We start from the raw sequence: 27,920 nt of genomic DNA, 5'->3' as shown, positions 1-27,920 counted from the left end.
AATTATTTCATCAATTAAAAAATAATACGTATAGAACATGATGACGTAATATCAAAATTGTAAGGTTTCTTTTGAAATTGATGTAATTAAATTTATTAGCAAATTTGCGACCTTGGAAAATCGCAATGTTCAGTGAATAAAGCCTTGGATGTGCAAGCGTTTTGCAGAGTAATTATATTTATGTAGGTAGATGTGGTAGATGAATTAATTATCTTACAACGTGTATGATATAGGCACAGATAATATTATAATACTAATATACTTAGGTAATATATTTACTTACATACAGTCCGATTTAGTTCACTAATCGATATTAATTTAAGTACAAAAATATAGCACTCTCTTTTCAATTGTAATTCGCCGCAAAATAAATTGTCGAAATCAATTTATAATTCAAAACATTATCTAATAGAACACAGACAGCAATGCAATTTGCAACTAAAAAAATGTCGAAACAAAGAATTGGCAAAGAATAGCTAGGTCAGTGATTTAAATGCAGCATTCAACTAATGTATGTATTGAAATCGGCTTTCCGCGTAGGCTATTGCTATTTGCTAATTATAGGCATAGATAACTGTTTCCGTGTACATATTATAATAATTTATTTTGCATTATCTACTTATAAAAAGTGATTTTTAGATTTTTTAAAAGTTATTCTACAATAGATTTCCGCCTGCGGCTTCGCCCGCGTTTTCAAAGGAAAACCCGCATAGTTCCCGTTCCCGTGGGATTTCCGGCATAAAACCTAAATTTTGTGCTAATCCAAGTTACCCTCTATATGTGTGCTAAATTTCATTGTGATCGGTTCAGTAGGATTTTCGTGAAAGAGTAACAAACACACACACATCCTCACAAACTTTCGCATTTATAATATAGTACTAGATTTCCGCCCGCGGCTTCGCCCGCGTTTGCAAAGGAAAACCCGCATAGTTCCCGTTCCCGTCGGATTTCCGGGATAAAAACTATCCTATGTGTTAATCCAAGTTACCCTCTATATGTGTGCTAAATTTCATTGTAATCGGTTCAGTAGGATTTTCGTGAAAGAGTAACAAACACACACACATCCTCACAAACTTTCGCATTTATAATATAAGTAGGAGGTAGGATTCTACAACGCACAGTCAAAAATATTAAAGAGAGAAAGAAAATATTTATTTTTAAAGTTTATCTATAGCCAGCGATTTTAATAACAATTAAAAAGAAGAACATAATATTATTGTTATTAATTCCTTGTCATAATCTAATCATATACTGTATATTTTAACGCCTCATTTTTTTCACACAAACACATAAAAGTGAAAACAATCATTCACAGAGCAAGCAAATATACTTACAGCTAGAATTTCAAACCGATAAAACCGTTTACTTCAATAGGTCAACGAGTTACATTCAAAACGGCTTCCGCGTTTATTCACAACGCAAGCTTGACAAACTAACAAAGGCATAACCGTGTGCCGCTTGCTTAATATCGCTCTATTGTCTCTGGTTGGTTCTGTATTGTTTTTAGCACAGTTAGAATTCAGTTTGAAACAAATGTTCTGTTGAATTTGCAGTCTGTGGTTATAACTGTCACGTTCAAATCGCTACAATCACTACATAGTATAAAACAAAGTCGTTTTATGTCCATAATTATGTATGCATAAATCTTTAAAACTACGCAACAGATTTTGATGCAGTTTTTTAATAGACAAATAATTATGTTTTAGACAAAGCGGGCGAAGCCGCGGGCGGAAAGCTAAAATGGTATAAAACAAAGTCGTTGTCGCTGTCTGTCCGTAGACATAGGTTAATTTTAAATCACGGGAACGGGAACTATGCGCGTTTTCCTTTTTCGATGCGAGCGAAGCCGCGGGCGGAAAGCCTAGTGTGTAAATAAATGGACAAACTTTAGACCTCTCGACACAATATTATATTATTAATTTTGTATTGAAGAAGGCCATGTAAATATATATAAAAATAATACAAATTTGTTGCAATAGTGTTCATTAAAAAAGATGTCTCAAGGCAAAGTTTCAAAGAGATATAAAAACAAAACAGAGTTTACTTTTCAATAACGAATCGCAGTTTATAGTTTATACCGAGTTTATACCACTGTATAGTGTATACCTTGACATTTGACAAGGTTCATTGCACTTTTGACAGCAGTTTCAATTACAGATCAAGAAGCTTTTATAGATACATAAATAATAAATATCTTAGAATTCTATGCAGTTAACATTTGTATGCATAAAACTAGATAGGAAAATCGATATTACAAGTCTGTTAAAATGAATTTAAATAATTCTAAAAATAAACATTCTAAAATTCATTTTAAATGGGTTCTAAAAAGAAGAACACTTTTTTATGTGTTTTCATTAAATGATCAATTATTATTATATTTTAAAATATTAAGTATGGTTTTAAAAAAACCTAAATCGAATTATTATAATATATATTCACTCTTATTCACTCATAAAATACTTTACTTGTATTGTCATTTGTCACCGATCGAGATCCTTGATAAGTGCACAAAATTTGAATTAAATCTGTCCTGTCATTAAAAGTGGGTCAAAATCGAGTATAAAGTTGTCGGTTACATACAAACATACAGTTGAAGCTAATATAAGTGTTAAAAAAAAGAAATTCAAGCAATAAATCAAAATTATAAAAACTTTCTCCTGTTCACTGGACTTGATAGAAATTAACCGCAAAAATAAAAATTTAGAATAATACGAAACCATGGCTTTCGTAATAATTTTGTTGGAGATCGAATAACATTTAACTTTCTTTTATTTAACCACTAGCTAAGAAAAACCCGCATAGAACTATCCCGATCCTGTGTTATTTCTGGATAAAAAGTAGCCTTTGTCTTATTCCGGGTCTTCAGCTACCTACATACCAAATTTCATTGTAATCGGTTCTGTAGCATTTGCGTGTAAGAATAACGAACATCCATCCATCCATCCTCACAAACTTTCGCATTTATATCTAACTAGACTAGATTTCCGCCCGCGGCTTCGCCCGCGCTTGCAAAGGAAAACCCGCATAGTTCCCGTTCCCGTGGGATTTCAGGGATAAAAACTATCCTATGTGTTAATCCAAGTTACCCTCTATATGTGTGCTAAATTTCATTGTAATCGGTTCAGTAGTTTTTACGTGAAAGAGTAACAAACATCCATACATCCATACAAACTTTGGCATTTATAATATTACTAGTAGGATATTAGTAGGATTTGTAACCTATGCGAGGTCGGGTGAAAAAGTAGTGTAAAATAAATACAAAAGCCAGGTAATAAATAGATTCATTAAGATTTCACAGAATTGCAGTGGGAATGATGTCATCTGTTGAAGATATTTATGCAGCGCATCTTAAACAATGTTCAGACAAATATTTTTAAACATACATAGTTGATAGTTTAAATAATATTGATGTTTTGCATTAAAACAAAACATGTATTATGTGTCGAATAAAACACACAGCGTTGGATGAAGAAAGCAGTCTATGAATCCTATATATCTCTATGCAAATTGGGTCACCTTACCAAATATCGATGGATCTTTCACCTCACTAGCAAGAGCGCGTCCCTAGTATGACATCTGTCATCATCGCCTTTGAAGCGCTGTCATCTTCCAAGCTCCATAGCATCTTCATCAGCAAGCAGTAAACTGCAACGCTGTGTGTTTTATTCGACACATAATACATGTTTTGTTTTAATGCAAAACATCAATATTATGTGTCTTTCTAAAACACACAGCGTTGGATGAAGATGTGTTTGATATCTGCTGGTGAAGAAAGACATACAAACGCTATGTTGAAAATAAATTATCTTGTTAATATTGTAATACCTAAGTGCTGTATTAACAACTTAAATTTCATTCCTTACAGAATGTTAAATGAACCTGTTGTATTGTAAAATAAAGTTATATTTTAAATTCTAAAAACAATACAAGGGGGTTATGTAATAACAAAAATTGTTTTTCTTTCATATTGTAAGAACTAACCATATAGGTATCCTCTAAATTTTAAATTATTCTCCTCAGATAATCTTCTCAATAAGCCAATACTAATGAGCTAAGTCTTAGAACCTAAGAACTGCTTAATTATTTCTCTATATCTTTGATACAAATCAAAGTTCAAATAATAACATAAAAATAAAATTTTAAAAATTATAACTCAAAGGAAGATCAATGTCACCAAGGATAAACAATGGAGCCTCTAAGGCTAAATACTACAGTAAATAACATCTGTATATAAAATAACTATAATAAGCAATGTTAACACAACTGTACCTTAAGCATTAAGAATGTTTGTTACACATTGATCATTACTATGATCTTAAATTAATTACACTGAATTAAATAATAAATTAAACAGTTTAAGGTTACCTTAAAGTAAACCAGACTCACTGGCACTGGCTAAATTGACTGATTGATAGTAAAACTTTTATAATTGACTGTATGGTCCTTCCACTGCCTCCACGGGTTGGTGCCCTTACCACATTCTTGAAGCCACTGCTGGACAGGGCTACTACGTTTACTGTTTTTAAGATCTGGAGGGACCTTAACTAGCCAGAGATAAAGGTTTGTGTTGCAAGGTTAAAGGGTCCGCCCCTTTATAGATAAGAATCAATCATCTACTTTTAAGATTGAAAATCAGTCCTTTGTTACTTGAACCAACCTTTCCACATGGGTCACTGGGCATATCTATGTGTCTGAGTTTCCTCACAACCGACCACCTGATGGATAATGTGTTGTTGTATCCATTTAGTATCCAAATTCAGGTCAGGTTATAATCTTATCTTGCTGTGATAAAAAACTGTATTTTGAGGTTTTCAGAAGTCATGTTCATGTCATGAACAGGGTCAGCTTGCTTATGATAGACTTAAGCCAATTAAATAGAATCCCTGTGTACTAGATTACATGCATTCTTTTTTTTTTTTTTTTTTTTAGCATTGCATTATGAAAGTCACCTCCTGCTTGGAGGGTCATAATATGTTGGCACTGTGGAGGGGCACCACTACTTAACTGCTCTTTCTCCTTTGCTTTACAATGGGCTGTTTTCTCCCCCCCCCCCCTTTTTCTGACTGAGCAGTTGGGGGGCCATAAGGCCGTAAGGCCATTCACCAATGGTCTGAGTGCTCATGACTTCCGGGTCAATAACCATATATAACCATAATAGTCAATAACCATAAGCCATCTTTAGGCGCTTGACATTGAGTTGCGGAGAAATGCCCGTATATTATTATTATTTATTATATCAACCATAAGCCACCCTTGGGTGCTATGTATCTGCCCCGGTCCCGGGGTGCGAGGTGCGCTAGTGCACTTGGAGGATTACCCTTGAAGTGAAGGGAATATTCAGTCTAGGCGTCAGCTCCATCAACGACTGCAGATGTCGCAAAATTCGGAGCAGGCTTTGGCAAATATGCCTTGGCACTAAAGCATTCCTTTGGGTAGCGAAATGGTCCATATCAGGAGCTTCCGAAATATTATATTTCCTGTTGTACAAGGTAGGAGAAGCTACTCCGGTACAGGTTGATTTCTTGAGAGGCAATCTAAATCAAAGGCCATCTAGGCGTCCTGGAAGCGTGCCAAGAGTTATTCTCAACTTTTCAGCTAGGTACAGTTACTCAGTTGTAAGAGCTAAGAGAGTCAGCAACCTTTGTATGTGGGCGACCAAAGTCTGATTGATAGCTTGGGCTACAGGATGTGCGCCCCTTGCAATTTACTCAGAAGCACTTTTATTGCATATCTGGTACCCGACCTATAAGTCAGAAGTTCTAATGCCAAGTCCCCTGCTTCCCTCTTCATTTCTCTGACAGGTAAGTACTGTTCAGATGTCCTACTCAGCCCGCATCCGCGGTATCTGTAGTTAGGAAGTGAGAAACTTGTTCTTTTACAAAGACTATTACATTTCTGTTTATGTTTCTTTTCCACAACTCTTAAGTCTTGTATAGCATGTAGAGGGAAAGCCTTTCTCTCTTGGTCTGCTGTGCGCGAAACTCTAGAGAAATACCTGGAGGCGACAACTGTACAGTCCTCTCAGTGTTAGATGTCTAGAACTGTCTGCAACTCTTATTTAGTGCAAGACATGGTCCTTTTAATGACTACCACAGTATGCTCTATCTTTGAGGCTTTTGGGACTGGCAATAACACAGACATTTCTATAGTATCACACATGAGGCACAAGTATCCAGGCTTACAATGTACACTTTGTAATTGATGTGCCAAACCTGCCTTCCCAAAATCTCTATGGTCTCCGGGACCTGTAGAGTTAATTGGAACAATCCTTGTAGACGAAAAGATAATTGTCTAACTAGAAGGCTGTAGCTCATTCTGTGGCTTTACTAAAATCTCCATGGTCTCCGAGACCTGTGAAGTTAAATTATTAGAATAATCCTGATAGTTTAACTAAATCAGAGGGCTGTGGCCCTTTTTGTGATTGGAGTGCCAATCAAGCTCTACCAATATCTCCATGGTCTCCGCGACCTGTGAAGTTGAATTGGAATAGTCTTGTCAATCAGGCTTTACCAAAACCCCCATGGTCTCCGCGACCTGTGAAGTTGAATTGGAATAGTCCTGCCAATCAGGCTTTACCAAAACCTCCATGGTCTCCGCGACCTGTGAAGTTAAATTGGATTAGTCATGGTAGACCCAAAAGATAATTGTCCAACTAAATCAGAAGGCACTTTATGTGGCTGTAGTGCCAATTAAGCTTTTCCAAAATCCTCACAGTCTACACGACCTGTGAAGTTAATTTTGCAACGGTCTCAATAGACCAAAACTTAATAGCTTAAATAAAACAGAAGGAGGGCACCTCCAGCCTGTAGGGTCTCCGCGACCATTTGAAATGGCTGCCATATGCAGGCAGAAAATAGGCCAATGATGCCTGATTGTACAAGCCAATCCTGGCCTTGTGAGAATCTCATTACTGTTACCAATGATGTCTTATTTTACAAGACAATCCTGGCTTTGTAAAAATTTAATTACCGTTATAATCTGTGATATGTATCAAAATTACCTGGTTAATACCTAGGTGTTTAGGTGTCTCAGGTTGAATATCAACCTGGCGGAGCCATCAGCTCTTATTGCTAGAAGCATATCTGAATGTAAGTGTGGCATATATTTTTCTGGGTCTTTCTGGACACAGTTCTTTCAGCATAACCATACTAAGCTAATCATGGCTAAGGACGCCTTGTACATATTTTCAGTACATATTTTTGTAGAAGATACAAATAAAAAATACAAAGATTTTGGTTACTTTACTGTTGATATTATAGAATTGTTATCACACCTGAGTGTTAATTTTAAGGCAAGCTCTTTCACTTAAGTAAGAAAGGAACTAGATAAACAACATTATCATCGGTAACATTATAACCAAGAATGATCTCATTCAACTGTTCGGGGATACAGTAAATATGGGTCCTTGATGATGATAATGTATATAAACATATCTACCTCTTATAATCTGCAATGTCTATTTCTTATGATTTTTTACTACTATTCAAATAAGTACCCATAGAATCAAAGCTTATTCTGGTATCAATTGGCTATGAAAATAAGCTCCTTATGTTAAGAATTATTTACCGTAAGATAAATTAGGTAATCTCAACTTGCAGTAATAAGTAGCTCCTACTGAATATTGTGTGAGACTGTTGCTCATATTATACACTCTATATCATATCCTATAATAAGTAATGTAAAATCTATATGTGACATGTATCAATATTGAAATAATATTAAAATAGTTAATTAACAATTTCTTCTCTTTAGAATATTGTGATAGACAGGTTTTGTAACAACTATCTAAAATCTAAGTACATCTTAATTGTCTTGAATTATTTATGTAGTCAGTGGGCACTAAGTAGTAGGTACTCACTTTTGTTGAGGTAGTTACAATTGAATGGTCTAAGTGATTGAGATGCCTCACTACCTGCTGAGTGCTGGGGCTCGTTAGCCAGAGGGGATCACGGTGGATTCCTTATACCTAAGTACCTTCTACCTAGGTAGCCTAACGCTATTTCACAAGTCTGGTTAAAAGCAATACTTGACACAGTAACCAATGTGCCTGTGTATGATAAAGAAACCCGATGATAATGTAGTGATCTCATTATAGGCATGCATTGTGTTTTATTAATTACCTACATCTAAATATTGATGTATTTGTGTCAAATACTGTGACATGTATGCCACGTGCTGGATGAAAATCTATGCACGAGTCCGGACATGTTCTGACAAGTTTGATTGTACTTACGGAATTTCTCGTCTCCCGGTCTCTTGGGCAGTGACGAACCATAACTTCTCTCGTCCTCCGAGGACGAAAAAGAGTTCCCGCCACTATTATACATACCAAAGCACCGGTTTTCGAATTTCCTTCCGACAACGTGGTCTTTTGTGTTTCATATTGGAACTAATTCCGTTTTTCACTAGAAAAACACTAAAATTTAACGCGTGTGTGTTTTATCACACTTAATATTCGAGAATTATAATTATATATATTCGAATTCGAGAATTATATTCTGCGCGATGTTATTGCGCACGAATTCATAAACGCTATGGAGCTTGGAAGATGACAGCGCTTCAAAGGCGATGATGACAGATGTCATACTAGGGACGCGCTCTTGCTAGTGAGGTGAAAGATCCATCGATATTTGGTAAGGTGACCCAATTTGCATAGAGATATATAGGATTCATAGACTGCTTTCTTCATCCAACGCTGTGTGTTTTAGAAAGACACATAATATAATACTTATTGTATATGTAGTGGTTAGCGATTTTATACTGTGGTATGTACAGACATCGTATACTACATATTTTGTTTTTTTTTTTTGTTATTACCTATAGGCACTTATAGTTGTTGATAACTTATAGGTGAGGAAGAATGGCTTTCTTTGTTTATATATTGTGTTTAACTTTATTACCTGATGATATGGTCTCTTCTTATTCATGTTTTTCAGCTACGAAATAGTTAATAATAATCTGTTAAATAACCTATTTTGAACAGTGTGGTTATAAATCACTAGCGGTCCGCCCCGGCTTCACCCGTGGTACATATTTCGGAATAAAAGGAAGCCTATGTTCTTTCTCAGGGTCAAAAGATTATCTGTGCCAAATTTTATCAAAATCGGTCCAGAAATTTATGCGTGAAAACCATACATACTTACATACTTACAAACGTTTCCTCTTTATAATAATTATGTATTAGTATAAGTAAAACAATACATTTATTAATATAAAATATTAGACACTTAAGTACCTATTTATAAAAAAAATAATTCTTAAAACAGGAAGTACTTATGTAGGTAACAAAAAAATATACTAGGTTCTTATGATCGTGTAACATTACATTTGATGAAGCAAATTACATAACAAACTATATTTTATAAACAATACCATCAATAAACAAACAAAATGACATAATGATATAAACGTTTATATAATGAGTAATATACAATGGTCGATAAATCAATGATTATGACTTCGGCTTGCAATCAAAATTCGAAAGGTTCGGGAATAGAAAAATACAATTTGTACTTTGCTACAGAATATCTATGTATACTAATACCACAGTATTACAGAAATATATTGTAATACTGTGCTAAATGCTAATACTATAAAGCTGAAGAGGTTGTTTGTTTGCTTGAACGCGCAAATATCAGGAACTACTGGTCCTGTTTGAGAAATTATTTCAGTGTAAGATAGCGTGTTTTATCAAGAAGGGCTATAGGCCATATATCATCACGCTAAGACCAATAGGAGCGGAACAATGCGGATTGTGGAGGAAGGAAGGTGGAATTCCTCCATCGCAAAAGGAGGATACTCGACTGGCCGGCCGTTAAGGCCCCGATGGATGATGTCGGAAAGTTGTATATAATATAATATGCTCTGTAGCGAAAACATTTCGCTTGCGCGATTCAGAGCGAGGTGTCGCTACAGGACTCCCCTCCGAGACCGGAGGTCACATTCTTGCAAAGAAATATAATTTGAATTTTAAAAATCTAATTATAGGTACTGACTTGCAATAACTAACAGAGTCAACCACACATTGATCAAGCAGTAATTTAAAAACCAAACAGACATACCTACCTACAATTTACTACAATTTTCACATTCATAAAGCGAGACAAACCGTTTTAAATACATATATTTATCTATTTAAATGTCTATAGTCTATACTTTTAATTTTCTTGTCATTGCCTCTAAATACGCGAATTATAGCTATATTTGAAACCATTCATGCAATACAATTTATACTTTAGTTATACTAATCGCTTGTTCCAGCTTTAAAAAAAATATAGCCTATGATTTACTTACCTTTTTTTTATAGTGGAGAATGCATTTAAGCATACCCAGGGCACTCGGGGAAAGAGCCCTGGGTTATGTCGGACTCACCCTGCTGAGTGCAGGGACCTACCGACTAAACTCCACTGTGTTCCGCCGTGCCGCTTTATAGACGGGGCCGCGGGTATTCGGTAGAACCGCGTCCGCGGACCCGTCAGCGGCAGCCTATCTCCAGGCCCAACGTGAATGTGGCGGGAGGCCGCCAGGTCTACCTTCCTAGGGGGGCGGCGTGAGTGGAACACTTCTCACGCCGCCTCTCCGCACCGGATGATGGATTATATCCCCGTTCCACCATCCGGATGATTTACTTACCTGGGGCAAAGGGCGTCAACAGTACTCCGCCATGTGTCTCGATTTTGGGCAGCTCGTTTATCTCGCTCCAGCATTACCCAATCGACTTGCCCTCTGCGATAACACGACGCTAAGTGCTTTGGAAATGCTGCGGTGAGACACCGATCGCGCATCAGATTAAACGCCGTAAGGTGCCGTAAGTGAGGCTGGATTGGCCGCACGCTGCGTAGAGAATAGCCTATGACATTCACAGAATATAATGTGGCTTTCTATGGGTAAACGAATTTTCTTATTTCAGTATATTATATATTCAGTATAGTAGGTACATCCAGAGATTGCCATCTCCAAACGTTACCTCATACCTGTTTATATTATCGAGCAAGGCATATTATTGTCATCATGCTAAGACCAACAGGAGCGAAGCAATACGGATAAAACCGCGGGGCAGTTTAAAAAACAACATTTGAAAATGTTCTTGCCAGCTCTTAAATACTTTTCCAAACCTATGATCTGAGTAAAATCGAATAATTACTATTAAACAGTATACTCAAGAACTCAACCCACTAATCCAATTACAGAAGGTCAATAGAAACTTTCTATGAACATTTTCACTTCAATGAAAGCGAAGTCGCGTAATTATGTAGTATTAATGTCGAATGGGTATCGCGTATCGCAGTTTCTTTGCGTCGAATGACGGGAAATGGTATTAGTTTTATAGTATAATGTCATAGATTAATATAGCTAGCTGTTTCCCGCGTTTTACCCGCATTGCTCCGCTCCTATTGGTCTTAGCGTGATGATATATAGCCTATAGTCTTCCTCGATAAATGGGCTATCTTACAGTGGAATAATTTTAATCGGACCCGTAGTTCCTGAGATTAGCGTGTTCAAACAAACTCTTATTGATGTAATATAGCAGAGATCTGTGTCTTTTTCTTTGAATAGGGGAAGTGAAATTGTGTTACTACAAACATAGTGGCAAACCGCAAAACCAAGCTAATACAGCCGTTTCGTTGAGACGACGTCGTTTAATTAACTGCCTGAAAAAATTGGATATATGTACATATTTGCTTAGGCATCTGGTACTTGTATCAGTCAAAACTTAGACTTATACTGTATTTTGTAAAAAGAACTACAAAAATTATCATTTATACAGACGAAGTCACAGACTGTATCTTACTTGTAAATACATATTTATAAGTAACAAAAGGTTTAAACGGCGTTTAATATCTATGTCTAGGTTACTCGTAATTCGCAGTTAAACAAAAATAAACACCTACATAATAATTATAATAAATCACAAAGCGATTTGAACTGTAACACTTCCAATTTACGGTATGATGTTATTTGACATCTCTACACGATGAATATAAAATTTAAATACATTTTGGATTTTGTGTCATAGAATAATATCATAGATGCACCATAAAGCCGAAAGTAAATAGAAATAAAAATAATAAGGATATTATCGAATGAGGTAATTAATTGTTCAAATTTACTATTGTCAACAAAAGCAGAGCATAGAATAGCAATTAATAATGTCATCAGTCATAGTCATATTTTTCGATCAGTTACAAAACTGATGCTTTATTTTCAATTTTCTTGTAAATAACGTCTCAAAAATTCCTATTGATCTATTAATAGAATGTAACGCCTTTTTATTCGTAACTTATTTTTTAAGAAATTCATAAAAAGCAGTTGATATATTTATTTTTTTAATTTAATGGCAATAAAAAGGTTTCATGAAAAAATATTTTCACTTATTAATTTAACTGATTTTACAAGCAAAAGTTTTGCAAAACCATAAACAAAAGTTGGTATAATATGATTTCGAATATAAACCGGTTATTATATTCTTATCATTTTGCATGTATATGCATGCCGCTATTATATAAAACTATATATAAATATTGCTATCTCATATCCGGTAACATAGATCTCCAGTCTATTGTCTTTTGTGTTTGTTAAAAATTATTATTTTTTATGTTTTTACTACCTGTATTGTGCCTGTATGAAGTATTTGTCGTGTTTATCAGCCAGTGTTTACAAAAAAAGTAAAAGCGTTCTAAACGTGTTCTAAATTCAAATATGATAGAGAAAACGAAACATTATAAAATTTGAAGCTATGATTTTAAAATATAAAAATACGAACAAATTTAATTTAAAATTATCAAACGTAAGTACATAGGTACTCGTAATAATTTTTAATTTTCAAATACTACGCCAACAAAAACATAATAAGTCACTGAATTTTCCACAGGTAATAATTTACGGGCATTATCTTTTTACAAACGTCATTACTTACAGACTATAGACTTTTTGCCATAGACTATACACATTAGCTGATATTGTGCACAGATAAAAAACTTAAGAAAATTTCCTTGTAACCTTCTTGGAATCGTGATCCTTGTTACATAATTTTAGAGTCCGTAATAAATACGTACTATTAATATGAGTATTAAGTAAGATCCTTCTAATATTATAAGTACGACAGTTACTCTATCTGTCTGTCTCTTCACGTCCCACCGAACGGATTTAGGTGATATTTTGGTACAGAGATAGCTTAAGTTTTAGTATTAAGTTGTTATTACAATACTATAATAAGTTAAACTAAGTAATAATGCATAATATTTAACCTCAAAATATGTTAATCTTATAATATATAAAAATTAAAAATGAATCGCAAAATGTGTTGGTAAGCGCATAACTCGAGAACGGCTGAACCGATTTCGATAATTATTTTTTTATTATATTTCTTGAAGTACGAGGATGGATCTTATGTAGAGAAAACGTAAACATGTACCACGGGCGAAGCCGGGGCGGACCGCTAGTATTCCATGTTATTAAATACGACACATTTCAATCATTTCAAAATGGAGTTTCGCGCTCAAATAGCAACAGAAAGGTTAAAAGTGAAAGAAATATGTATACACCTCCCCATTGTTATTTTGTTCACAGGATCTATACATATAATAAAATCGTAGGAAAGTCAAAACTGTACATTGAATATTTTTTTAAAAGAATACTTGGGCCGTGATCTATAATCGATATAGAAGCCAAAAACATAGTTTTTAGAATTTTTGTCTGTTTGTCTGTTTGTCTGTTTGTCTGTATGTTTGTCTGGGCTAATCTCGAAAAGTACTGCATAGATTGACTTCAAATTTTGCATGAATATTACTAACAGGTCGGGTGAGGCTATAGGCTACATATTATCAAGCTATCACCTACGGGGGAGGAGCTGTGAACCTTTATTTTTCTTACATATTCCGTGTACTACGACAGCGTACAATCTAAAGACTCATGTTTAAATGTTGTTTTTGAGTAAGCCATGCTATTATCTACCTTTACACTATAAAAACTACGTCATTTATGTAATTTTGGCAGAGAAACAGTTAAATGAATCTTAGCAGTATAAAGACAAATTTGAAACAGCGCCATCTATAGCCAGTGTTATAAAAATCAAACACACATTAACTATTGGAAATTAATAATTAAATGACGCACATATAAAATAAATGTTGTTTGACAATATCTAGATTGAAACTATAAAAATTATGCCATTTAAGTAACTTGGGAAGAGAAACATAGTTTAAAGAATGTAAGTTGTATAATGTTAATTTTGTAACAGCGCCATCTATGAGATTTCGTAAAAATCAAATCAATTTACATGTTAACACTACTGAATACACTGTTGAAAATTAATAATTTAAATATAATCATGTTATTTATTTAACTCTTTAACCCATATCTTCCCTTCCCTATAAGGTATATTTCGTGTAAATAATAAATATACTACATTTTTTTAAAGCGAGGGTAGATGTTTATTATTTTAAGTAAAACTAGACACCATTATCTACAGTAATTAATCTAATATTGATTGTGTTCATTAGTTACAATTTTAAAAATCTTCGTGTTTTATAAATTTACTAGCTTACCGCCCGCGGCTTCGCCCGCTTTGTCTAAAACCTAATAAATTATATACTAAAACCTTGCTCTTGAATTAGTCTATCTATTTAAAAAACCGCATCAAAATCCGTTGCGTAGTTTTAAAGATTTAAGCATACAAAGGGACATAGGGACAGAGAAATCGACTTTTGACTATTGAATGCCATAAAACCAAAAATATCAAATGCAATCTTAGTGTTTTGTGAATTTTCACCATCATGCGTTCCCACTAAAGGTAAGTTGTTACATACAGGTATTTATTTTTTTATAATGATAGCAATTCATGTGTTTTGTTGGTATTATATTATTACACTTTTTGAATGAAATAATAGAATGATGAATTGATGAATTCTTTTATATATGACTTTTACAAGATTTTGAGGTGCATTGGGAACAGTAGTTTTTGATAAAATTTTATTTGTTAGTAGCTTTTTTTATAGATTTACAGTTAACTTTTGATTTTTTTATTTACAGATTCAATGCTCATAAAATTATATCGCCTTTGGAAGACGATTTCTGCTGACAATTTTACAACACCACTTGAAAATTGATGATTTGATGATAAAGATAGTGGCAGCGAGGATTAAGTGGAAATTAGTAATCATCCGCTTCGTTAATTTTTGACTGAAGTTAATGTCCAACGTCCAATGGTTCAATCATTGATCAATATCAATAATAGTGTTAATCATAATGGTTCAATCATTGGAAGTATCTCGGGAAATTTTGGAGAATATTTTTCAGGAAGGAGAGGAGGGGCAGTCAGCCACATATCAAACTACTACGTTTTAGTACCGAAAAAATGTTATTGCCAAATGAAACGTAAATTTTGCACTCACAACTGTACAAGTAATGTTTTTATTTTGACTTTGCGGTTATCTGATTATAATATTATTTTATCGTTATGGCTATCGAGGTACCGACCGTACTGGGATCAGAGTACATGATATACAGTTCATCATCCAGGATTGCTAAGAGCATTTTCACACTGAAAAAGATGTTTTCTTTGAATCGTAGTTGCTTCATTTATTTATTTTTAATCATTTTACATAACTAATATGTTTTATATTTTATAAATATATCATTTTCATTATTTATAAATAAAATGGATCCAACATAACTTTGTTGTGTATCATTCATTTCTCTATTAATAACCCATAGGCATATTTTCCGAGCGCCCCATTTAAGTTGCGGTCCTGAAATTATAAAAAATTTATGTATACTTTTGCCAAATATGTATAAGCTCATTGCTCAAGCTCATTTTTACATAAAAATAACAAAAACTAAACTACTAAATAAAATAAATTTTGTGAAGATTTTATAAGAAAACACAGTGTATTTATTAGGAGACGGTGATCTCTTCCAGGCAAAAGATATTCATCAGCTCAATAAAATTGAATAGTATGTTGTTAGTTATTCTTTAGATTCACAATTGTAATGAGCATTTCCGCATGCAAGTTATTTCAAGTAGTATCGTAGTTTAGATATATCATAGTTTTGACACATTAAAGTTCCAACAAAACCCTCAAATTTTTGAGCAGAGTTGAGCAAGATAATTTGAAAAATGTGCCGTGTTAAGTATTATAGAAAAGGTTAGTTCGTTGGTAATTATTATTTCTTCTTCATTTACATGTTGTTTTTTTTTTTTTTTTTTTTTTTTTTTTTTTTATTGGTAATAGGGAAGCGCTTGACCACAATCTCGCCTGATGTTAAGCTGAGATGCGGTCTAAGATGGAACGCGCTTCCCTAGAAGGTACCTGTTCACTCTACGCTTGAAGACCCCCATATTGTACTCGTCGGGGAACACAGACTCAGGAAGCATGTTCCAGTCCCTCGCGGTTCGGATAAAGAATGTGGAACCGAACCGCTTAGTCCGGGTACATGGAACGTCCACCATATGGCGATGCCTAGAATCTGTGCGCCTCGACGATCGATGGAAGAACGGGGATGGCGGAACGAGATCGTGCAGTTCCGCAGCGCACTCTCCAAAGTGTATCCGATAGAAGACCGATAAGCTGGCCACTCTGCGGCGGTGACCGAGGCTCTGGAGCTTTTTGCCTACTAGGTCATTGTCGTTTATGAGCCTCTTGGCACGCCTCTCTATCGCCTCAAGCGCCTCCAGCTGGTACTTGGCGGAACCGTCCCAGAGGTGAGAACAGTATTCCATGCACGATCGGACTTGTGCTTGATAAAGGTTGAGCAACTGTCCCGGGCTGAAATACTGTCTCACCTTCGCCAGAATTCCAAGCTTTTTTGAGGCTACTTGGGCTTTAGATTCAATGAAGGAACCAAAGTTCAGAGTAGGCGTTAAGGTGATACCAAGAAGCTCGAGGTGGTTAGTTATCGGCACGGACACACCTTGGAAATTCGGAGTCAGGTGGAATGGACTCCGTTTAGCGGAGAACAGACACGCCTGGGTCTTAGACGCATTGAACTTGACCAGATTGGCATCGCCCCAGTCGGAGACCGCCTGTAAGGACAAGTTCATGCGATCGACCATCGCCTCCCGTAGAGACTGAATTTGTGCCGTACTGGCTCGCGCGCTGGATACATATCTCTCCGCAACAGTGCTATCGTCTGCGTACCCATAGATACCGGGTTTCAGCAGATCGTTGATGTGTAGCAGGAAGAGTGTTGCGGAGAGAACTGATCCCTGAGGGACTCCGGCATTTATAGCCATTTGGTCGGACGAGCAACCGTCGACGACTACCCGAAGCGACCGGTCTCTCAGAAAATCTGAGATCCAGGCGCAGAGACCAGCAGGCAGACCGTAGGATGGAAGCTTGCCAATAAGACTATCATGCCAGACCCTATCGAAGGCCTTCGAGATATCAAGGGAGACAGCAAGTGCTTCACCATGATTCTCGATGGCCTCGCTCCAGATGTAGGTGGCGTACGCTAGAAGATCCCCAGTGGACCGGTTTCGGCGGAACCCGTATTGTCGGTCACTGAGGAGGTCGTTCGCTTCTAGGTGTGCCAGGAGCCGGCTGTTCAGTACACGTTCCATAGTCTTACAGAGTATGGACGTGACTGATATTGGCCTGTAGTTGGAAGGATCGGCACGACTGCCTTTTTTGGGCACAGGCTGCACGTTGGCAAGTTTCCATGATTTTGGTACTATTCCAGTCGTCAGCGAAAGGCGAAAGAGGCGTGTCAAAACAGGAGCAAGTTCAGGCGCACAGGTTTTAAGAACTATGGCTGGAATTCCATCAGGGCCACTGGCTTTATTCACGTCAAGATTCCGCAGCGTTTTAAGAACCTCCGTCTGACGGATGCGAATTTCCGGCATTTTCGCCTCGCATCCAGGTAGACTGGGAGGTTTTGCGCTTGCGGGATCCAGACGAGAATTTTCCGCAAATAGAGTAGCAAATAGGTTCGCTTTCTCTACGGCGGTGTGAGCCAGCGTCCCGTCAGGTTTCAGCAGTGGAGGAAGTGAGGGGCGGCAGAAATTCGATTCAACCGACTTTGCCAGGGACCAAAACGCTTTACTACCGGAGGGGTAAGAAGCCAGTTTGTTCCCTATACGGCTAACGTGGTCAAATCGAGCTTTCCGTAGAGCCTTCTTGCAGGACTTGGCAGCCCGGTTAAAGGCTTTCTTCTTTTCAGATACATCCCTCGCTTTGCGGTGTCGAGCGTCAACCCAAGCCAGACACGCCTCTTGCTTTAGCGCTTCAGCGCGTCTGCAATCGGCTCTGAACCAGGGCTGAGCTTTGCCGGACATGGCTACGTCGGAGAATGGAATAAAGTACTCCATTCCCTGTCGCAACACATCAGTCACAGCATCCGCGCAGGTCGAAGGGTCTTCAGAAGAAAAGCAGACAGGCCGCCAAGGATATGATGCAAAAAAGGAACGCATCTCATCCCAATCTGCTGACTTGTATTGCCACACGCGCCGAGAGCCCTTAGGACTGGGATCGGGCGGCGAGTAGACAGATACAGATTTCACCAGACAGTGATCGGAGCTGCCAAGCGGCGAGGAAATCGCTACCGAGTAACGGTCTGGATCTGTTGTCAGCAGAAGGTCCAAGCAATTGGCTGTATGGCTCTCAACATCAGGAACCCGCGTCGCTCCTTGTACCAGCTGGGTGAGATTCAATGCTATAGCAAGTTTACGCATCTCTCTCCCAGCGAGGTCAGTGCACTGGTATGGGTATAGCCACTCCTGGTGGTGGGCATTAAAATCCCCCAGTAACACAAGCTGAGCGGAAGGGTATTTGTGCTGAGCAGCGTCCGCCGCCTCACTTAGGTACTCTGTGAGCCTGATCGTCTCCTGGTCTCCACTGTGCGCTCGGTAGACACATGCATAGAGAAGTTTCTCTGGGCCTGTGTCCACCAGCATCCATAGTACGGAAAAATGGGGGTCTTCAAGATACCGGAGACGCCGACAACAGATGTCGTCTCGGACGTACGCGCACACACCTGACCGAGCTTTAAAATTGTGCTCCAGGGTGTAGCCGGGATAGGATAGGTACGCCAAGTCAGACGGACATCTTATCTGCGTCTCCGTGAGGAACAAGATACAGGGTTTATGAGTCTCTAGGTGGAAGTGGACTGCAGCGAGATTTGAGTGGAGACCTCTGATATTGGTGAGGTCCACTTTCAGCGAGAGGGAGTGCTGCCGCTGTGCAACGTTACTTCTGTATCTTGCCTTTTTCATGTGTATAGAGGAGAGTGAAGAAGGTGAGAAGACGGTTGTGAATCGAGGCGCTTTACAATTGGACCTGAGACACACACTTAGAAGCCGCAATGACGGGGACTAGTCTGGAGACTGCGGGGACGCCCGAGCCCCCCCAAGTTGTCCATAGGGCCCTCTCATCCGGTCGCCAACCGGCACTATGGCGCAACTTGGGATTTTTCGCTGGTTGGCGGGGCAGCCTTTCACATGTGGCTAGCACGCTACTTGGGCCCCCTACTGACCAGCGGTCGGCCAGCGGTGCACCGTGCCTCGGATCCCGCTACCCTCCATGACTAGCCACCGGAAGCAGCAACGACAGTGTGCGTCAAATCGTCTTGATTGTAAGAGCGCAACTGATTCGACCCGTCTTCACTAAGGCTACATCAGCTTCTTCGTGCCGGAACACGGACGCTTGGCGACACGTCTTCAGCTGATGGGTGGTCATTTTAGCCGCGACAAATGTCTCCCACCATGTCACCTGTTTAGCACCACCCAGGGGCCACGTGTAGGGATTCAGAGTTCTGAGTATACTCCTACGGACGGAGGTGACTCGGCCCCCAAAAGTTGTTAGTAAAAATAAACTTTGACTAACAGTCAAAGTTTATTTTAACTAATACTACTTAATACTAACTATTATACTTATGTTCAGTATTTATCTGTATTATTATTGCTTGGTAATTAATATATTTTCATGTCGTATACCTAATTATAAACATAAGTTTGATGTGTTATTAGCTGGATTTATTGAAGTGAAAACTTTTTTAGCGGCGTTGGGTATAAAATCTTAAACTCGCGTCAGGACACGTGACCATCGAAAAAGCGTAAGACGGATGTTAGTTTTTTTAGCCCTTATATTCCATGCGTAAGACAGATACCTACCATTCCAAAATATCAAACATGCTTCTGCCGGCACTCCCGGAGTGCAACCCGTCTTTTTTTTACACACTCACAGACTTATAATATTTTATGTTAAAATAGTGTTAATCATATTAATATTTTTTCACAATTAAAAATATTTCCTTTTTTCTGATGGTGATGTTATGAGGACCATATTCGGTCCTCATATCATTAAAAATCTGTGCGAAAACTATAAACACTTGTGAGGCCCTCACGGCAGTCACGGATGAATTCTACACATACCCGTGGCCCTGTCGTTGATGCGGCTCGACGGAACACAGTGGGGTTTTGGTCGGTAGGAATCCGACATAACCCACGGCCTCTTCCCCGGAGGCCGTGGGTATCTATGCAAGATTTCCCCACTAAAAAAAAAGGCCCTCACGGCAGATCGGGGTGGTCTGACGCGAAGTGGGGACAGCGTTGTCACTGTATCGCTTTTGCCACGCTTTTCAACAGACTTATTCGATAGTTCAGTTTTATGTTAAGACCGCTGTGACAACCAACCCGTGAGACAAACAAACCCGGTTTCCCCTATTATCCCGTTAGACCGAAACCCTCACTGAGAGGGAATTACGTCTCACTACTGATCACGACAGTCATATTTTATCTCGAGAATCTGAAACTTATACTCAATATGAAGACCGTTTGACAAATGATAGGGTGTATCTTAATATTATTCGATCTCTTGAAGATGAACATGAGCATAAGCAATGACTAGAGTAGGGACGCGAATATTACAATTATTTGAGACAAGAACGATTAATATTTGTTTAATGAAAGATTAAGAATTGAAATTATTCAGTCTCTGAAAACGGACGAATAGCGAGAGGCCCGTCTTACTGCAGACGATTTCGTCATAGTCTTGATGACTTAGAGGTAAACAATCTACGAATTCGGTGGTGTGGTCCGACGAATATAAAAGTGGGTTTGCTTATAACCTCACAATTTATTACAGATCATCTTCTGTATAGGCGATATTAACGTAGTATGTTCTTTGCATGCTTTACATGCTTTAAAGTGGAGTAAGGAGACGGCTTTCGTTTGAAGATACACCGGAACCTTTGAAATCACTACTTTTAGAGGAACATACTGTGCAATCTAAACTGTTATTAGACAATATTCGCTCTTATAGTAGTGCGTTTCAAATGATCCTTTGGTGCTCAATAATTATCAGAAGGTCCTTTCATGCTTACTTTTAAGATACAAGGTCAAGTTTACCATTTGATAGGATCCCTTTTGCCTGAAGGCCAACCTAAGTTTGTTTAAATATATTTTGTATTCGACTACAACGAATAGTGGAATACAAGAAATCAATATTTCTCAAATTTAAAACTGAACTCATTTCACAATTATTTTAGAACAGGTTAATTCGTATGTATGCAGTTTTAAATCGACATTAGAAGCTTTTCCTCAAGATGGTGATATCGGCACTCAGGAACTCCCTGGACGTGTTATAACGCCCAGGCCACAGTATTACAATTTTAGTAGAGAAACGAATGTATTTTCGCATAGCAACGGAGGGGAACTCGCGGGGGGTCAAGTGACGCGGGCCACGTACCACAAACATGCTTAGTTTGTGGTACCGAGCGCGAAAGAAAGTCATCGTGTTTTTAGTAAAGTTACTATGTATACTGACGTAATTTAATACTTAGGTACATATTCTATAATGGTGCGCTCAAACTGTTAATCTACCTACATTTAATTTAGATTATTATTTGAAATACTAAGTAATGTAGAATTTAAATCACATTCATTCATGTTGTCTTTAGATTTTAAGATTTTCTTATCAGTGTTCAATTTTAATGTAGTTAAATTTTATAAGAGATAATAATTAAGAACATTCAAAAATAAAGTGTCACGTATTTTTTTTTAAACGACGAATGACGAAAAACGACGTAATCGCGGACGAAGTCGCGGGCAACAGCTAGTTATTAATATTTATGTTAGCAGCTTTTTCTTCATTATCGTTACTGTAGAAACAATTTTTATATTAATTATTTAGTTACATTATTATTAATTTTCTTAGCCAAAATGCTATTGTTGTGTATCAAATACGTTATTTTATTGCTCTGTTTAAGATTTAAGAAAACTGTAAAAAAATATGTGAATTCTTTTCCTACCAATAAATACAGATTATAAAATACATATATGTCAATTAACAAACAATACGACCATGTTATTAATCATCAATTTGCAAATGCCTTAACCAAGCCATAACCATATTGCCACGTTAGTGCATCGTTTTTTTTTTTCTAAGTAAATATTGCCAGCTATTAAAATTCTGCACAAATTGCTTTCCCACGTCCCACACTAGTGACAATAGTGATGTGTTCACACGAGATGTTTTTTGACGCCTGGCAACAATACTATACTTAGTGTGCATTAGTGTGATATAACCAAAGGTTTCTGCTAATAGATAATATTTCTAGTTGAGACTTATATTCAATTTTATTTTTAATTATTAGCTAGCTCTGTTATTTCAAACTCAAACATCTATTTATTCAACAAGACTTCTTTTAGAAGCACTTTTAAATCGTCATATTACATAGTTATATCATTTACTACTGATTCGGAAAGCAATATCAACTACTACCTAACTGATTTGACCAATTAAAGATGCATAACATCAAACTATTAACTTTAATATATACAAAAATAACTATTGAAATATATTATGTAACTCAATTGATCACTGTCCACATCGAACATAACCTTATATAAATTATTAAAAAGAAATCTCTGCACTATACATTGTACAATCACATTACAATAATGTTTATTGTTTTATAACTGTAATGTTTTTAAATATTTTCTATTGTGGCAACCCTAATCTAAACTTAGAACTTCTCACCGCATATTAACTCTGTCGCAATCGAGGCCAAGTATTGTTCAAACATTTGAACCAATTTGGACCAATCGTTCAAAGTTCAAATGGGCTGGCTAGGACATGATAATATGTATAAGGTCACGTATAACTATATACACCTTGTAATCGGTTTAGTGTAGGTAGGGTTTAAAATTACTGCTTAATATTTTACTACTATTTAATAAAAACGATATGCTATCAACCCTAATTTCGTTGCAAAGATATAAAGCGTTTTTAAATAATATAAAACTTTTAGCTAATAAATACTGTGTAAAAATATATTGTTAATGTAAATAGTAAGTACATCAATATAATATTTTAGTCTTATATTCTATTAATAAATGTGTAACAGCATATAGAACGACCAAAATGTATTCAAAATTAGGAAAAACCTAATTCACTCAACAAAAATAAATCCAATATAAGTTCTAGTGCTCTTGCACCTAAACTTATGTAAAGTTTAGTCAGACAGCGTGGTGAAAGGGAAACTATACAATGGAAATAACGTTTGCATGAATCACCACATTTCGAAGGCAATCTAAATAACATTGTACTTACGAGCCAAAAGGACTACCTAACTGAAAAACGTTCTTAATTTGAATTTTTGACATTTGACACAGAGACGTATTCTTGCCATGATAAAAAAAAACATTAAAAAAGTGATCTGTCAAATGTCATTATGATACCATAGATAATACAGACTTAATTTAACTCGCTTAATAAACGTAGAATATGTAAATTTTTTTTAAAAATATGACCTTCATACTTCCTTCAAGTTCAAACAACGATTGTAGAAGAAATAAAGTAATAAAACGATGTGTGTAAGGATGTTTATTTATTAATACCTACACTAATAAACGTATGAATTACTCATCTTTTTTTCATAAATATAGACTTAAATACGTCATTATCTTGTAATGCTGATAAAACAAAGCCTGCATTAACAATGTTTACTAATGGACCAGATACATCATACAATTAAACAATTTTACAACTAAGTAAATGTAAAAAGTTGGTTGTTTTATCCTACCGCACCGTCCGCGTCGCTCGCGTCGAGTTGCGCTTAGTCAGGTTTATAATTATTATTGTTATCCGCGAATTGTTGTGATCTATTGGCAAAAGAATTAAAAAAGACGTAAAGTAGTATCGATTTAATCGTTGTTAGACAAACAAGAAATCAAATAGAAGATTTTTATTGAGAACTATTCCTTCTACATTACAAATTCTTCACACTCTAAACACTTCAACAACACTTAAAATATTTTTTTAGCGGTTTTGAAGCATATCCAAGTTTAATATAAATTTATAAAGAATAGAAAAAATTCGATCACGAGGCGGGACTCGAACCCGAAAATTATATTTATATTTATAAAGCATTTGAATGCCATAAAACCAAAAATATAAATTCAACATATCCAAGTTATTTTTTGTGTGATCGACTATAAAAAAAGAAACCCAATAAAAGTTATAGGTGGTCTAGACTCTAGACGTATAAGGAAAAGAAATTTTTCACTAGCCCCGGTTTCAAAAAATATTGGTTATGTCACTCAGTAATTGACTAGGTACCTACCTAGTTTTCCATGGCTAAAATTAACAGGCTAAGTAATTTCTGAGTTTAGACCCAAAATAGTACAATCTATTATCTTTATAATGTTTTTCTACAATTATATTATACGTACTTGATATATTTATTTAGATATAACAAATAAATGAAGTAAAATCTCTGTATAGTTAACATCATGGTACCTAGACGTAACTAGCGAAACGAGTTTCAAAGAAAGTGATGTCATGGAACCATGTCAATATCGATAAATTGCATCATTTCTGATAAATATTTTATTGTATAACTAATTTGAAAATTTTATTAAACTGGTTTTAAATTAATACTTAAATGGGTATAAACTATAAACTTAGCAAAACGATGTATCGTAACGGATTTTAGGAAAGCTTCCATAAAAATTACTTTATTATTTTTACGATAAAAACATGGAGTTATGTGAATGTGTGAATATACATATATGTGAATATGTCACCTTCTCACTCAAAATAAAAGTAATTTAAGTAGGTATTTAATATTTTATCTACTGCATATTTATTTATCTAGACAAGTGGTAAAACAATAATATAATATAAAGAATAACGCGATATATTATACGTAAATAATATAAAATTGTATGCATATTTTAATATTTTAAAGGAATAAACACTTGTTTAATATACTCTGAGCAAATTAGAAATGCGTAATAAACTCTCAAAGACTTTCAAAATGTAATTAGTTGGTATAAAAAATATGAAAGTTAATAGCGTGCACTAAATGTTAATATGCAAATTACTTAATTTTTAAATAACAAAGAGATATAGATTATAAAAAAGAGCGTGTGTGCCGAGCACACGTGTCAGAAGTGAAACTTTTTGGCAAGATTCAAAGATACCAAAATCGTCGCCTTACTCCATGACGTGAAGGTATTGCCTAGAAGGATTTGAAATTTAACTCTCAACGCGTAAGTTCTCTTAGGAGAGAATAGTTTTATAACTTGTTTTTCTACTAGTTTTAATATACTAGTTCGAATTAATATCATATTTATGTTGTTTGTTCATATATGAAGAATACATAACATTACAACCAACATGTCTATGAAAATCGGTTTCAGAATTCTAAAAAAGAAACATTTTCAAAGTAAACGAAGTTGTACGGGTCAGCTAGTGCATAATAGCGTTTTAAATTTATAATTATAGTAAGTAGTCATCACCAGTTATTGTGAATGTTTTCGTTGAACTTGGCTTCTGCGTAATATCTTTAATTAATCAATTTGTATACCACGTGTCTAAGAAATTATTTAACTACCTAATTGATTGGAATTGCATTTTAGAATATTATAATGGAACTTTAAATGGACTAATAATTACCTACCCACGAGAAAGGATGAGACTATTTGTGAGTTCGTTTGTTACGAATAGGTATACTTAAAAATTATTTATGTGATTTTGAAAATTCCTTCATCGATAGAAAGTTACATTATTCCGGCATGACATAGTCTATACCTATAGCCTTGTTTTTATCTCATAAAAGCTGACGTAAAGTCTGGCAAAAACGTATTGTTTAATAAATTGTGTCCTCAATTCACAATACAAAACTACACATTTAAATAACAAATATAACCTTGATCGCACACCGTTTACGAGATTCAAAATAACTGTTCATCCTTTACATTAAAAGCTGTAAATCAGCGAGGTCGTTCACATAAAGATCATGCCTTGAATAACATTCGGTTTTGAAATCTTAACCGCTTATCACTAGTTTGGACATGTCAAAGGATAACTCGGAAACCAACAGGCCAATTATGCGTGTACGCAGGTGAATATAAAATATCGACACTCGATAAAATTTCATTTTGTTATGAAATTCAACTACTAGTATATTACTATGTGTTGTTGTGTTGATATACTTTTCAATAATTAAATTATTATGATGTTAAGTATATTGTCTAGGAAATTTTTAATAACAATGCTAGGAGAAAGCGTTTACGAAGCGTGAGTAACTTATATAAAAATGTTATAACTTCATCAAATAAGTAAACCGTAATTTATAACTACGTATTAAAATAAACTTCATCAATGTCTACAATAACCACAAAAACATAATTCACAATCTATCGGAATTGACACAGATTGCAAAACTAGGTAATTCATGCAGTGAACTTGATAAGCATATACATTTTTGTTGAATATTAACTAGAACATCCTCGAAAAATAATACAGGACTATAATTGCTTAAACAATATTAAGATCTCATAATTACCAAGTTGCGCTTAACATTGACAGGTGTAAGACAAGTCATCTTCACGGTCCACGGGCCAGAGAACATGTTCACATCCGACTTCAGAACTGGAAAATACATTGTAATTATACACCTTTACATCATTATTAAATAGCTAAAAACTAATTGCTTACTTGATTTTCCCCAAATTCTAATTTTAGGATAATAATCCATTCTCGCGTCATTATTAAGAAGCTGATTGCGTAGTTTTTCCAAAATTTAATTCGAATTTCAGCATTATAAATCATACTGTGTTGAACTTTAATTTGAAAATTCTAGGTATTAAATAACAGGATGTGACTAAAATACTATAATTTCTAATCTTATTCTCATATCAAACTTCCTGGATCGAAATCGTGTTTCACAACACGAAATTGCTCGTAATATATCACTTTAATTGAATCGACATGTTTTTGTTGCGGTATTACAATAAATAGATTGATAGAATACCATTCAACTTAACAATAAGTTTACATTGATTAAATGTGTGGCCTGCTTTTAATTACATAGTAAAAGAACTTAATTAACTCAATAAAAATAATTATAATTTAAATCAATAACCATGTTACACACTATAATATAAGTTACAATAAAAAATACACAATCCCCAATATCAATAAAAGAATTAAATATGTCAAAAAACATCGACATCGACAACACAGCCCTATGGTCGAGTGAATGAACGAACATGCATCAGTGTGCTCACCGCCGCCGTATCAGCCCGTACTTAGTACGGAACTGGGCGCGCTCCGATCAACAAACGACGTAACTCGCGCGCGTTACACGCCATTATATAACCTGTTTCTACGTAGTAAGGTCACATTTGCAATACAAGATGGTCGCGGATGAACTGCGCTCAGAAATAGTGCAAAGGTAAGCTTCGTTCGCTTTATGTTGCCCTGGTACATTCCTGTTATTTCGTTTGATGACAATGACGCCATTTTTATTTATAAACCACCTGAAGCGCGTTGTATCACTCGCTTTGTTAACAAAAAGTAGCACGTGTGCTAAATAAAGCTATAATCTACCTTTATACTTAATTTCACCCAGATCGATTCAGCCGTTTTAACGTGAAAGAATAATAAACTTCCATCCATCTATGTTCTATAATC

The 27,920-nt window shown here is 35.8% G+C and overlaps 2 protein-coding genes and 1 long non-coding RNA gene across 6 annotated transcripts in view; 1 reads left to right on the top strand and 2 right to left on the bottom strand.

The window, feature by feature from the left end:
• Window positions 1-27,920, top strand: part of LOC123704147 (PTB domain-containing adapter protein ced-6) — a 66,388-nt gene that overhangs the window by 20,691 nt on the left and 17,777 nt on the right. The window contains exon 1 of one of the 4 annotated variants that reach the window (XM_045652442.1): window positions 27,518-27,681. The exons of the other annotated variants lie outside the window; for them this stretch is intronic. Coding sequence (XP_045508398.1) covers window positions 27,644-27,681 — 38 coding nt within the window. The 5' untranslated portion in view covers window positions 27,518-27,643. Of the gene's footprint in view, window positions 1-27,517; window positions 27,682-27,920 lie in introns of those variants that run through there. 4 annotated transcript variants of the gene reach the window in all.
• Window positions 1-27,920, bottom strand: part of LOC123704148 — a 56,094-nt gene that overhangs the window by 27,416 nt on the left and 758 nt on the right. Inside the window, exon 2 of the mRNA XM_045652446.1 lies at window positions 26,791-26,876. Within this exon, the coding sequence (XP_045508402.1) occupies window positions 26,791-26,807 (17 nt within the window). The 5' untranslated portion in view covers window positions 26,808-26,876. The remainder of the gene's footprint in view (window positions 1-26,790; window positions 26,877-27,920) is intronic.
• On the bottom strand, window positions 3,401-8,316 carry LOC123704149. The gene is made up of 2 exons (XR_006753086.1): window positions 8,234-8,316; window positions 3,401-3,653 (listed from the first exon to the last, which is right to left on the bottom strand). It is a non-coding gene; the product is annotated as an uncharacterized LOC123704149 (long non-coding RNA).

This window comes from Colias croceus, chromosome 28 (genome assembly GCF_905220415.1).
Source record: "Colias croceus chromosome 28, ilColCroc2.1".
Classification (NCBI taxonomy): domain Eukaryota; kingdom Metazoa; phylum Arthropoda; class Insecta; order Lepidoptera; family Pieridae; genus Colias; species Colias croceus.
The sequence above is the reverse complement of the archived record's forward strand: the minus strand, read 5'-3'. Positions and strand labels throughout refer to the sequence as shown.